The sequence below is a fragment of the Rhinoderma darwinii genome, chromosome 11 (assembly GCF_050947455.1).
Source record: "Rhinoderma darwinii isolate aRhiDar2 chromosome 11, aRhiDar2.hap1, whole genome shotgun sequence".
Classification (NCBI taxonomy): domain Eukaryota; kingdom Metazoa; phylum Chordata; class Amphibia; order Anura; family Rhinodermatidae; genus Rhinoderma; species Rhinoderma darwinii.
This window is the reverse complement of record NC_134697.1, coordinates 29,224,153-29,239,174: the sequence shown is the minus strand read 5'-3', so window position 1 is coordinate 29,239,174 and position 15,022 is coordinate 29,224,153. Positions and strand designations below refer to the sequence as shown.

General features: G+C 41.7%; 1 protein-coding gene across 2 annotated transcripts in view; it reads right to left on the bottom strand.

The window, feature by feature from the left end:
- Positions 1-15,022, bottom strand: part of KNDC1 (kinase non-catalytic C-lobe domain containing 1) — a 104,163-nt gene that overhangs the window by 54,316 nt on the left and 34,825 nt on the right. Inside the window, exons 9-16 of one of the 2 annotated variants that reach the window (XM_075843231.1) lie at positions 13,338-13,405; positions 10,348-10,506; positions 9,742-9,846; positions 8,007-8,067; positions 6,564-6,714; positions 5,100-5,839; positions 2,136-2,280; positions 655-893 (exon numbers count right to left, since the gene is read on the bottom strand). In XM_075843231.1, the coding sequence (XP_075699346.1) occupies positions 655-893; positions 2,136-2,280; positions 5,100-5,839; positions 6,564-6,714; positions 8,007-8,067; positions 9,742-9,846; positions 10,348-10,506; positions 13,338-13,405 (1,668 nt within the window). The remainder of the gene's footprint in view (positions 1-654; positions 894-2,135; positions 2,281-5,099; positions 5,840-6,563; positions 6,715-8,006; positions 8,068-9,741; positions 9,847-10,347; positions 10,507-13,337; positions 13,406-15,022) is intronic. The other variant, XM_075843232.1, reaches the window with a different exon arrangement.

Sequence of the window (15,022 nt, the reverse complement as noted above, 5' to 3'; positions counted from 1 at the left end):
GAATTTCAGGTTGAGAAACCAAACAAGTGCAACAAAAAAAATCTACAATGTTCTCAGAGGGCAACGGGAACGGGATTAGCAGCAAATTACTTTAACTAGTCTTCTGTTAGATCAGAAATCCTCTTATTAAAGTGCGGGATTAGAAACAATGGTCTGCTTTTATTACAGAAAGTGCGCCACTCCTGTCCATGGTCTGTGTCTGGTATTGCAGCTCAGCAATACCAGACACTCAAATGTAAAAGCTGCAGTACCAGACACAGCCCATCGACAAGAGTGGTGCTGTTTCTAGAACAGCAGACCATTGTTTCTAATCCCAGACAACTTTTTTAAAGGGAGTCAGCAGTTTGACTCCTCAAAACCTCTGACAGTACTAGATAGAGGACGGGGAGAGCAGTGTAACAATACTTTAGGGCGATAGTCATGCAGGTTGCATAACCGAGAAATCCAGGTAAGCTACAGTGGCTGCCTCTTTATGATCAGTGGTCCGGGCTCTCTTTACTAAACACTCCCCAGCCCCTCCCCTCTACTCTGAGTGACTGATCTAGCATCCAATCAGGAGACCACTAAAGCTGTCACTCCGAACCGAATGGAGGGCAATTTAGAAGAATTCTCTGGCCTATGTCACGATGTGTGATCATCTATTTCGGTCATTACCTGGCGGCTTTGTTTCTATTGTAGGGTTTATGAGCTCAGGTGACAGAGAATAGTGCGACTCCACTGACGATTCTTGCTCCGCAGATGCATGTGAGAGGTCTGTGGCTTCTTCTCCATCTGATATGTTGGACTGTTCATTGGTTGTCTTTCTTCCTTGCTTATTTTTTCGCTTTTTTCTATGAATCTTTTTCAAAAGATCAGCAGGATTATTGTTAAGAGAAGAATCTGTCACGGTTTTCCTGTGGGGAAAAAAACCCATGAAGAACAAAAAGAAGAAAACGTAAAGACAAATTATGGACAAACATGGAGAGAAACAATGTATATTGGACTGGAGCTGTATATTAGACTGGAGCTGTATATTGGACCGGAGCTGTATATTGGACCGGAGCTGTATATTGGACCGGAGCTGTATATTGGACCGGAGCTGTATATTGGACCGGAGCTGTATATTGGACCGGAGCTGTATATTGGACCGGAGCTGTATATTGGACCGGAGTTGTTAAAATTTTTTGTTCTGGTTTTACGCAAATAAAACGTTATATTTGCATGAATGAAACGTTCCTCAACTCTCTAATATACTTTGTGTTTAAATTCCTTACAAGTTTTAAGATACATGTTTGCTGTCCGCGAATGAGAACACTCTTTTTAGTCTTGCTCTCAGCTGAGTAGTGGATACAATTGTATCAAGTCTGGGCAATGCTCTAAATACAACAGGAGCTGCACAGGGAGACGCGCTGCCGACATGATAATAACGTATGGGGACGAGCGATCGGTGGAACGCTCCGTGTGATCGGAGCAAACAAGCACCGATTAACGAGGTCTTATTGATCGGCTCTGGCTGCACCGGCCGATTATGTGTGCTGATAGACGGAGCTCATTCCCTCTTTATAGCACCTTAGGAGGTGTGGTTGCTATTGACTGCGGTATCTAAAGGGTTAAATGGCCAGAATCAGGAGGTTTCTCTTATCCAGGCTGTTACATTGGGAGCCCGGCTGCCAATCACAGCAGCTGTGCCCGCATAATCTATCTGACGTAAATGTACGTCATGGAGTCTCTAGACAGGGCAATACATGATGTACATTTAAGTCATGAAGCACTAAGGGGTTAACGTTGGCGGTTAATGCTGGTCAATGATATCAAAGAACAATTAATGATCGAATATTTTTTTTGATCAGTGTAAAAAAACAAAAACAAAAAAAAAACACTTTACGAATAACCGAAAAAGCCCTATATATGAAGCAAATAGCCATGAGCTCCATGAGACATGGTTGGATTTTTTGGATTGTTGCAAAGCCCTATTCAATTTTTTTGCCCATAAGGAAACAATGAAGTCACACACAAGTCCCAGTAATGCTGCAATTTTACCACGACTCCCATCAATCAAAAAAATATGTATACATAATAAAATAATGATACAAATATTGAATCTTTTTGGTCACCTCCAGAAAAACAAACAAGCCAGTAAGTGACATGTACTGCACCTGCTGGGCGGAGGCGATTTGCCATTGATAATCCTGTAAAGGTTTTCGAGTAGGTGGTCATCCCAATAGAGGTCGCAGAACTTCTCACATATTGCACTGCAGAAGGTTGTATGCTGAAGACCTTTCAGAGCAAAAATATATTCACCTGTACAAAATAAAAGAGGAGGATTATTTGCATTAGCTGTAAAAATATATCGCTCCAAATCCAAGATCCACCGTCTCACGGTGAAATCTCTGCCTAGCCGGGAACCCCTGCTTACAGGCAACAGTAGACGACATTCAACCTTGTAGGAAATGCAGAGAAGATCTTTCTGGTATTTTACATTGATGGCCTATCCTCAGTGTAGGCCATCGATCTGTGATAGTTGGGTGTGCCAGCCCCAGTATCTCCACCAATTGGCAGAAGGAGAGGGAAGTGATGCTTGCTGGTGTAACACGGCCCCTTCACAGAAGTACTTGACATAGGGATGTCTACACATGTGCCACGGTGTCTGCCCCTTTGTGTTGCTAAATAGCAGGGGTCCAGTGGTGGCACTCCCACAGATCACACATAAATGGGCAATTCTAAGGGGAAAAAAACCCAATATAAAATTAGCACAAAACCACTTTAACGTTTCTGTCCCTTAGGGTTAAGACTTATACAGTTTATGACTGGATATAATCTACAAAAAAAAAAAACTACTTTAGTTTTTTTTTCTACATTAGATAAGTGTACAGGGCTGTGTGTAATCATTACATCTTCCAAAATGCAACAGTAATGAGCAGTGTAGCTGATAATCCAGTACTGGGGTGACCTATAACTCTTACCAGCAGCCAGTGTCTCTGCTCTTGCTCCCCCTTTCAATAGACTTCTATGGGCAGCGTGTCTGTGTCTTTCTCTCTGCTCAGCCCCCTCTTTAGACTTGTATTAAAGACGTGTCTCTGTCTCCTCTCTGCTCCCCCTCCCCTTTCCAAAGACTTCTATGGGCAGGATGTCTGTGTGTCTTCTCTGCTTCCCTTCTCCCCTCTCTATAGACTTCTATGAGCAGGCAGTGAAGAGACAACCCCCTATTTCCTGCGGTCCGTCTCCTCTATTCTGTAACTAGAGATGGATTTTGCTTGACAACATGGGGTGGACAGTAGATTACAGGAAGGGAGATACCTAGTGGAGGTAACTTCATCACCCAGCATTTGCATGGATAAAACAAACAATAAGTAAAGTACAAAGTTGATCTATATCAGGTATGCTATTAGATTATAATAAGTTGTTTAAAAAGTTAGTGTTCATTTAAAAGATTGTCCAGGATTAGAAAAACATGGCAGCTTTCTTTCAGAAGCAGCGCCACATTTGTCCATGGTTTGTTTCTGGTATTGCAGTCAGCTCCATTGAAGAGAATGGGGTTGAGCTGTAATACCATATACAACCTGTGGACTGGTGTGGTGCTGTTTTTGAAATCAAGCAGCCATGTTTTTCTAATCCCAGAAATCCCCCTTAAGGGTGTGTCAGTCTGCACTGCGCTGACAGATTCCAAGCAGTAACCAATAGGATTCATGTCGTACGATACATAATAATGTTGGCTTTTCATCCAGTTGATGCTGACGTTTAACTGCTGATCTTATTGTGTCGTATATTAAAAGAAAACGCCCAGGAGCTGAGAACAATCTAAATGACCGACAAAATATGTGTCTAACAATGTGGCCAAAGTCAAACTCCCTTTTTATAGCTTTTAATAACAAAAAAATAATCAAGAAAACATTACTGCAGAATTCATGAATTTTTCATTTTATTTCTGTTTACGGCTGGACACAAGTTCAATCATTCTACACATTCAACATGGCCAGGAAAGCGCAAAACTACCAAACTGCACTTACAGACAGACGTCTCCATGTAATAAGCACCAACATAATAATCGTATCATAGAAATACAGCACTGGACATTATTAACCCTTTCCCACCAGCTATTTAAACTTTTTTCAATAGGCAAAACTTTTATTTCTCCGTTGATATAGGCATACGAGGACTTGTTTTTTTGCGAGTTGTAGTTTTTAAAGACACCATTTAATATACCTTATATTGTATTGGGAAACTGCAAGAAGATTTCTTCATAGTTTTTTTTCTTTTCAGTTTTGTTTTTAGGGTGTTTACCGTGTGGTAAATATTACATGTTAGCTTTATTCTACAGGTCGATAGGATTACAGCGATACCAAATATGTATATATTTTTTTTTTCATGTTTTACAAGGAAAAAACTATTGGTTAAAGAAAAATAAAAAAATAAATAGTTTTTTGTGTCCCCATATGCTAAGAGCCATAACGGCTGTAGTTTTTATTGGTATCATTGTGGGGTACATAAGACTTGTTGATCACTTTTTATTCAATATGATTGGGGAGCTAAAATGTCCAAAAAAAAAAACAAACAAATTCTGGCTTTTTAAAATTTCTTATTTACAACATTCACCGTGCGGATTAAATAACGTTATACTGCAATAGTTCAAACTTTTACTGATGCAGCGATAATAAATTATGTTAATTTTTATTTATTTCAACATTACTTTAGGGGAAAAAAAATGGGAAAAGGGGGGAATTTTCTAAAACTTCTAATATTTTTTTTTGAGCACTGAAAAAAAACCAGCTTTTTTCTTTATTACACTGCCTAGGGGACTTGAACAAGCAATCGTTGCATCAATTGCACAATATACTGCAATACTAATGTATTGCAGTATATTGTGTTTTTTTAGGGCTTGATGTGAGCAGGAAGTTGGCAGAGCTGGGGGCCTTCATCAGGCCCCCAGGCTGCCATGACAATCATCGATCGCGTTGTGGGGGGGTGCTTGGCTGTCAGAGAGCGCCGACCCACTCAAACTACTTAGATGCCACAATCGCTATTGACTGCAGCATCTAAGTGGTTAACCTACCGGGCCTAGAGCAGCATCACACTTGCAAACTGTCTAACAAATTGAAGCAACAGATTATTTAACTACTTACCCATTGCAATATCTTCAATGCCGTTTTCTAAGTAGCCATCAAATGCAAACTCCTCCTGTAAGAGGTTCACCACTTTATGCAGAGCAGAACAAGCTTTCTTTCTAGGTGGAGATTCTCCATTAACCAAAGTCTCATGTACGGGGGGGGAATCTGGTTTCTCCTGACAACTGTTGACCAGTGTAGCATTCGTCGTGGATGACCCATTATTGAGTAAGCGTTGTGGTTCTTTACGCTTGTCTAATGAGGGTGTTGGAGGAGATCTGCGGCACTCGTGGTCATTACGGACCAAATCATTATTGGCGGTCATGATAGGAGGGACCACAGAGGATGGCATAATGGTCTGAGAAACGGGCTCAGCTTCCAGGGCTACACTAGGGATATGTTCTGGAATAGTGAGCTGTACACGGACGAGAGTGAGATTCCCGGTTTTCGGATCCTGCTTTAATAAATAATTATTTACAATAGGGCTGCTGGTCAGCGTGGAGGAGTTTGACGACACTGAAGAGGCTGCTGAGGGACTTTTCTCTCTCCGATCGTATGAATAGTCTGAAATATTGGAATCTGATTTGAAAGAAACTTTGGTTCTGAAAGTGCTGCTCGAAGATTTTAGTCCTTGGCTTGTTTTATCTTCAGCCACATGGTTCTCTATTTCCGTCACTGAAATGCCCTCTTCCACATGGTCTAGGTCTTCTGTACTCAAGTGTGTCTTAGGGTAAGGTGATGGGCTTGGAATTTGATTGCTGAAAGAAATTTCCATATATTTAGATTGTAGAACACAATATACAGTGTACTGGTAAGAGTACACGGGCCAATGATCAGAAAAACGAGCGTTCATTCGAACGCTCGTTCCCGATCATTGCGTTGTGTAAACAGAGCAACGATCAGCCAATGAATGAGCAAATACTCGTTCAAAGGGCTGATCATATCGTTTATGCAGCACAAAATATTATTGTTGTCAGAAGCAGCACATCTCCCTGGGTAAACAGGAAGATGTGCTGCCGACATGATGGAAATGTATAGGGATGAGCGATCGTAGCTTACTGATCAGATCTCATTGACCACCGCTCACCTTTACGGACGATATTTTCCGGTGTAAAACGGCTTGACATGGGCCTTTTAAACGAGCACCGATCAACGAGACAGCTTGTGGATCAGCGCTCGTCTGCTTCCTTCACAAGGAGCTATGATCAGTAATGTAAGGGGACGAGTGCTTGTTACTACGATCGCTCGTCCTCATACATTTACATCATGTTGGCAGCACATCTTCCGGTTTACACATCTTCCGGGAGATGTGCTGCTGACAACGATAATAATTAATGCTGCATAAATGATACAATCAGCCGATGAACAAGAGTTTGCTCGTTCATCGGTTGATCGTTACCCAGTTGACACCATTCGATGATCGGGAACGATCGCATGATAATTGGCCCTTGTAAAAGGGCCTTAAGCTAAAAAAATCTGTACCTGTTGATGTCTGTGTTTTGCATAATAACAATAGGTTTAAAATATGTGGCTGGAGATGTAAACGCAGCAGGTAGATTAGTCGGGAGGTCCTTCAATGGAACTGGTCCTTTCACTGCCATCAGTTTCGTATGGGTTGTGACTGGGACAAACCCTATGAATACAAACATTGGCTTTGTTAATTTTCAGAAAAAAAATAAAATTAAAAAAAAATAGCAAAACAATGAATGGCTGACAGTGGCAAACCTAGAAGATACTGGGCGAGGAAGCAAAATATAAACCATGGCCTCCCCAGCTTTTATGCGCCGTTTATAATACTGCTGTCTTATTATGTTGTAGGGGGCACCAGGCCCAGGAGCAGATTCAAATATGCACTTCCTAAAGCTGACTAAAGAGAATCTGACCAAGCCCAATCACACTAAACAGACACTTTTTTTTTTTTAAGAAAAATCAGCTTGTGAACTATACTGCACCTCAAAACACGACTGTATGCAGGGTCAGAGCGCATGTTCATTTATTCTCAAGATTTTTTTATGGCTCATGGACATAGGTATTTATATGCAGGGTAAGTACAGTAAGCAACAAGCCCATTTATGACACAGAGACCATAATGCACCTACATCGCTAGGCCTTTAATGTCATTACATAGGGAGAATAAATTAGCTGTTTAATTTACAAAAACCCATTTAAAATAAGTTATTAGGGAATTTAGAGTTTTGTATTGAAGCCGGCCAAGGAATCATCTTCTCACAACTTCTGAAACTCCAGGAGATCAGCTGCTATCACCAGTAGAAGTTGTGGCCAGCCATACATATCCCCTGATGCGTATGGCTGTCCATATAAATATATGTCGATCCATGTGATACGTAGATTGGCTGAGTCTGACCACAGCAGGAGCCACTGATACCTAGCGTCTCCCTGCCCTGGCTCATAGTGACGCCCTCCTCCTATAAGGTCCATATATGCTATCAAGGCATATAGAAAGAGGTGTCTTGGTAGGAGCCACCTTAAGAGTAATGTAGCTGGGTTTCTCATCTATTAGGAAGAGGACAGCTAAGAAGATGGACCATGCATTAGACAGATGGCACAATTATTTCTATGAGAACGGTGTAATGCTTCATTTCTCCTGCGGTGGTGCTGCACAGATACTGAGCACTCTTTGCCAGAGATTACGGCCGATTGCTGTGGGTCCCAGGAGCTTATCATTTGGGAATCCTTCTAACCAAAAGGGATTGGTCAAAGCAGACAACCCCTTTAACAACCAAGCATATTCATACAGAATCATTGTTTTACCACATTATAAGTATTTCACAAGTTGTAGAGTCATGAGTGATGTTCTATAATGAAGTACTGGCAGATGATGTTACATAATAAAACTACTAGTACCGGTGTTTAAAGTAAAGCACTCTGGTCCCATAATGCAAATGAAAGCTAGTCTGTACGTACCTGCTGAACACTCTGATAAGTGAGGACTGTGCTCTTCAGGAGATTGGCAGCTCTGCACACTCTAAAGAAAGGAACACAATGAAAGTCAAGGATAGATGTATATAACTGTATAAAAATACATAGAGATACATATGAGGAATACATAATGAGGTACACACTCTGTTGCACACATCAAACATACCCGTCTAGCGTATTCCCCCGAGCGCAGTGTGATAAGAGCCAAAGAACCATCAGCATTTAAATTGTTAACTAAAGTAAGAGACATTATTAATATTTTATAAGGCAAAAAGTCTGGTGGGAACCCCAGACCGCACCTAATCCTCTATCGCATGCCACATATAAGAAAGCAGGCCAAGCATGCGCATGGCCCTCTCCACTGTAGTCTATGGGGGTTATGAAGTCAACCGTCGGTTTCGTATAGGAGACTCCCATAGACTTCAAATAAAAAAAACTTCTACACCTCTTTTTAGCAGGATAAGATCACTGAACGACCAAAAAGAAGGGTGGTGGTGGAGGCCCACCCTAGGTCCCGAAGCTGTTGGAGGACCCAAAGTACATGCCTAATCTGCCCTCCCTATAATCCGGCCCGGTTAATATTTTTGTAACCGGTTACCTTCCAAAGTGGCTCATGAGCTAAAAAAGGTTGAGGTCCTCGGTTCTGAATCCCTTATGAAAGAAAACGGATTTCACATGAGGCTTATACATAGTACATTTCTGTGCAATAGTGAAATTAGATTGTAAGCCTATTGGGGATGAGGACAGACAATCTGTGTGCAGCGCTATGGAATATGTGTACAGTGCTATGTAAACAACAACTAATAAGTACTTTTGATATACAGTACTGTGAAAAAGTTTTAGGCAGTTGTGGAAAAATGATGAAAGTTAGGGCCTGTTCAAATCAGCGTTGGCTTTCCGTTCCGGGGTTCTGTCGGAGGTTTCCATCGGGTGAACCCCGTAACGGAAAGTCAAACTGAAACCACAGCTTCCGTTTCCATCACCATTGAGATCAATGGTGACAAAAACATTGCTAATGGTTTCGGTTCGTCACCATCCCGACAGATTTCCGTTTTAATGACGGAATCAATAGCGCAGTCAACTGATCTCAATGGTGACGGAAACGGAAGCTGTGGTTTAGGGTTTAGTTTGACTTTCCGTTGCGGGGTTCACCTGACTGAAACCTCCAACGTAACCCCAGAGCGGAAAGCCAACGCTGACGTGAACAGGCCCTAAGAATGCTTTCAATAATAGTATTAAAATGTAGCTAAACGTTTGACAAACTTGTGACATGTCAGAAGCTTGGGACAGTGGAGGTCCAAGCACGGAGACCCCCACCAATCACTATAACTAAGCAGCCGCTTTGTGTCTGTTCGGCTTTTTCCGGAAACAAATGTATCGGTGTACGGACTCAATAGAAAGTCTATGAGCCTGTACTCCGATACATCGGCTTTCCGGAAAAAAACGAACAGACACGAAGCTGCTTCGTTCTAGCGATTGGTGGGGGTCTCAGTGTTCGGACCTCCACCAATCCAACCTTCTGACATGCCACTATGACATGTCAGAAGTTTGCCAAACGTTTAGCTACAATTTAATATTTATTTTTTATCAATTAACAAATTACTAAGTGAATGAACAGAAGAGAAATGTAAATCAAATCGATATTTGGTGTGACCACCATTTGCCTTCAAAACATTATCAATTCTTCTAGCTACACTTGCACAAAGTCAAGCATTGTTACTTTGCAGTGCTCTACTTCTCTGCCCACCTGATCCGTAAGACTGATTATACGTGTGCAAATTGCTTTACTGTCTAGATTAATTTGCTCCAGATATTTTCTGCAGACCTGAAATGAGAAATTAAATGTTGCATCATAAATACGACCAGTTTTCAAAAAAAATAAATATAAAAATGAGTACAATATATATTTTTTTGCTGCAGTGCATTCAATTATGGAAAGGGTTACAATAAATAAACGAGCTATTTAACTCTTTATAAACGTACAAGCCTTCTAATTACACACAAACTGCATATGGACGTTTCCACAAGATGACTTTCCTAATGATATGTATAAATATTTATATGTGAAATACTGCACCTTCTATTAATTTACACCATACACTGCAAGCCGCCTAAACCTAGTCACTATTACAGCACATTTCCTGCACTATGAACTAGACCACACGGATGCAGGATTTATTCTATAGTCTGCACAATGACTGGATCGGCCTGAATCACGTAACGTGACCGGCCTCAGCAACATGTGGATCTCCAGCTGTTGTGCAAAGAGGATTCTCGACACGTCTTCTCTGCCAAACTGAAATGTGTATCTCTGTATGATTTTTACCTGCAAAGCTTCAGCCAAACTTGGCCTTTCATCAGAATCCCTTTTTGCCATCTGTAGAAGGAACCGTTTCAGCTTTTTGGGCAGCGTGAGCTTGTGATTAGTCGGGAAATTGAATTTGGCTGCGGACCATAAAACGGCTGCGATGCCATAAACACAAGCCTGTAAAAAGTAAAACGTGTACAACTTTACATTGCAGCAGAGACCAGGATTTCCAATATGCACACAGAGATACCGTACTAAAAGGGCAAATAAACGTTTAAAAACCATTTGACATATCATAGTGACAGGTGAGAAGTATTGATTTGTGGGAGTCCGAGGACGAAGACCCCACCCATCGCTAAAATTAAGCCTCAGAATCGTCCGGGAGAGCGCAGTGGGGCTTCGTTTCTGATCAGCTTTCCTCGGAAAACCGAGTGAGCGGTGTATAGGCTCATAGACTTTCTATTCAGCCCGTACACCGCTCCGAGGAAAGACGAGAAAAGCCGGTTAGAAACTAAGCGAAACTGCGCTTATCCGAGCGCTTCTGCCACTTTGTTTTAGCGATTGGTGGGGGTCTCAGTGCTCGGACCCTTACCGATCAAAACTTCTGACATGTCACTATGACATCGTCAAAAGAAGGTAAGTGGGCCATAGACATGTCATTTGTCAGAAGAACGATCATTCAGCTGATGACCATTGTGAGTACTGCAGACAGGTTTCATGGGCTACAATCGTACATAGAGAATAAAATGCTCGAAAGGCAGGATAAAAATAAAATAAAATCGGACGCTTTCAGTAGCTGTTTGACAACCCCACAATCTTCAATACCCCCAACAGGAGGTCCTGGTGCCCCATCTCATTATCAGAAGTACATTTTCTCTTTCCTTATTGGCTAATATCGCAGCACCTGTGGGGACCCCATCCATGTACAGGTTCACACCACCCATTAAAATGGGGACAAGACCAACCAGAAATGGGCCCTCTCTCCCCAGGGGCCCCATAAGCATCCAAATAATCTGTTTCTATGGTACGTGCACACCCGATTGTGTGGTCCCGATCTCTCTGCATGTTGTTGCTCCTGGGTGTCTCCACTGCACAATAACAGCAGAAACGTAGTAAAGTCATGGAGACCAATTCCACTTCTGATACTTGTTTATGGAGATTTCGCAGAGCTGAATACTTGATTTTGAGCACCTTTTAGCAATGTGTGTGGCTGAAGGGTGCCGGCATATTCTTGACTATATAGTGTACATGATTATATAGTGAAAAGATTAGAACAAAAGAAACGTGTCCTGCAATTCGCAGCAGTGTGTGCCAATGGAGATATGGTGTAACGATAAGGGAACACTAATATCCATTGATAATTTGTTATACTTTGTCTGTGAACAGTAGGGCTGCGTTCACATCTGCGTCAGGGCTCCGTTCCGACGAAATTGAGCCCAGCCTGACTGACACAAACGAAAACCAAATCCGGTGCCAATGGTTTCCGTTTGTCTCAGTTGTGCTGGGGTTTCGTCATTTTGACAGAATCAATAGCGTAGTCGACTACACTATTGATTGCGTCAAAACGACGGAACACTTGCACAACGGAGACAAACAGAAACCATTGGCAACGGATTCGTCACCATCGAAATCCGTTCCGAAGGAGAGCTCAGACGGAACGGAGCCCTGACGCAGATGTGAACGCAGCCTAAGCAGCGAAATGTTCCATTGTGAAAGAAAAGCAACATGTAGATCAAACATATAGACCAATGGATTTGATTATATTACACGTTGCGTTTGCATATGCTAGAATAGAAAGGAACAGAAAATGAACTTTAAAAAAGGGAAGTCACAACAATACAAGACAATTTTCAAAAAGGTAGTCACCTGGTATTGCTGAAGTTTCGCCAGCCACACCTTTCCCCTGCCCTGCCTGCCAGTGCTAAAATGTAATATTATGTGGCACCCATCAAACTTATTTGGTAATCCTTTAATACTTTGCTCTTACTTAACAGTTCTCTGCTCCGGCTAACAGAGGGGGGTCCGAAACAGAGGATGCCTCTCTATGAAATCCATGCGCTATACCATGTAGCCACCATATTACAAAGATTCTCTTATACAAGCAATGCAAAGATGTGCATTTCTGTTGCACGGACAGCCAAATATATTAAAAAGGTTTTCCCATAATCATTATTTATCATCTATTCACAGGACAGGTGATAAATATCTGTTTGGTAGGGGGGGTCCAGCTGCTGGCACCCCCACTGATCACGAGCTTACCTTGCCGCTCCTGGGAGCCCCATAGGAATGGAGCGGTAGTGCGCATGATCGGCCACCGCTCTATTTATTTACGTGCGGCTGCCGAGCACGGTCTTTGACAAGCCCATATAAATGAATGGAGCGGTGGCGAGCAAACGTACTACCGCTCCATTTCTATGAGGCAAGGTAAGCCCGTTCTCGTGATTGGTGGAAGACCCCATGGTCGGACACCCCCAGATCTGATATTTATCACCTATCCTGCTATTAAACCCCTGTAGGTCTTATTATCCACAATTACCGGAGAATCCCATCACTTGCTAAAAAGAATGTTCTCTACAAAGAAAAGTAAAAAGCGATCAGATTAAATCTTCTTATACCGTTGAATTGGTTTTATTTTCTAAGCTTTGGCTATAAAGAGGGAGAGAGGTCTGGAAAATTATTTCATCTAATTTCTGGTAAAGATTTCCCTATAGTGTGTAAAGGCGCCAGCAGCCTAGGAGGGGCTCCCATGGATTTTAACCCTGACCGTGACTGATAGACTGGAACCTGACTCATGTTGGAAAGCTCCAGCATCTCTATGGATACTATATTTAGCAGTCAGGAAAACAGATTCATCTGCGTGCCAGATGTCCATTCACTATTACTTGAAAGGAAATAAATTCACTGCTGGGTTTTTCTGAGCCATGTGATGTCCCTGCCATAGCGGTGAAGCTTTCCTTTGGTGTTCCGAAAGCTTCATATCACATTGGGAGAGATATTTTATGTTCTACCTTTTCTGTCCCAGCTCCATCTCCATCAGAGTCATGTTCAGGAGGAACACAAAATGCATCATAAGGCTCTAGAAGAAGCAAAAAAAAAAGGAAAATTTGTTACATAATGCAAAAACAACAACAAAAAAGGTTAGAGTGAAACCCAACTCCTAACCCCTTCCCGACCCATGACGAAAATGAACAGGGGCGACGTCTGGAGCGGGCTCAGTACACCGCTATGTGCACCTTTTTTTTAATACTTTCTAAATACTTATTAAAAAATATTTTTACTTTTTCAGATACAGCTGCTTTGTATCCTGTATACAGAATAGCTGTATCTAGCACGAAGACTTGAATCCATCAGGTCGAGCTGTTATCGATCACATCTAAGTTCATAACGGATACAGGTCTCAGCGCAGGATACAGCTGCTCTGTATACAGGATACAAAGCAGCTGTATCTCAAAAAGTAAAAATAATTTCTGATAAAAAGTAATTAGAGACTTGCACAAAATACACCGATAGACATCTTTATTAAAAAGAAACCAAAAAAAAACGATTTCAAAAGGTGGATATGTCAACATATCATAAATGTCTCTTATGGGAAAACCCCTTTAAGTCTCGGGCTACACGGCTGCAACACGGGTCGCACAAAATCCAAAGCTGCTGGAATTCCTGGACGATCATGTCGCAGTAACTTGCGGATTATAACACTTTCATTTCTTACAATGCAGGTAGCACCACACAGTGATCTTTGGTCGTACGACATGTCACGGCCAAAGTCCTCATGTAGCCCTAGCCTAAGGAGACCTAAGAAAGGTGTGTGTACAATATAAGGCAGTTTAGTGCAATGGAATTCTTAAAGTTTATATTACAGTCCAAATGCAGATCATCTGCTCCTGTGTCCCCATGAAAGCCCTTCCTGTTTTGTGCTCTGGTAAGGTCAATGTTTTTATTCGAATCACTGTCGCCATCCACATCACTTTATTAACTCACACAACCGCCACTATTGAAGTCCGTGAACGTGGATGTGGACTGTGATTTGGATCCACACAATGCCACTATAAAAAGGCTAACATAAAGAACAGCAGATGCAGGAAGTGTTGTCATGGGGAATCAAGCACTAAATCAGCCAAAAAAATAGCTACTAACAATCTATTTTTACACATTACATGTATACTAAACAGCTTTTTATCTAAAACTTCTGCTGGTTCTCCGTTAAATTGCAAGTCAAGGAGTAGAACATATTGAGATAAGAGATTGTAATGGATGAGATGAGGCAATCATTGATCAGCGAGTTCTGGATATCGTTAGGACTACAATACTTCTGTCTGTACATCGTAATATCGTCACGATTCCAGCAGCATCACACAACTAGACCAGTTACATTTTATATGGTTATACATGTTCAAACTATTTTCTTATCTATACACATTTGATCGTATTTTGGATCATCAGCTTTCATATCATATCTGTTTTGATATCCTCTATGCGGAATTTACCAAGACTGGCGAATGAAACTGAAGTGCGCTGGAGCACAAAGCGACAAATTTATGAATAAATCTAGCACATCTTTGGCTATCCATGAACCAGAGAACTATATCTACACCTGATATGAGCAGGTGTAGATTTGTGCCATAATTCACGCCAACTTCTGGCATAAGGGTTGGTAAATCGGTCGGTATGCGGTGGGCCCTTACACCTCCGC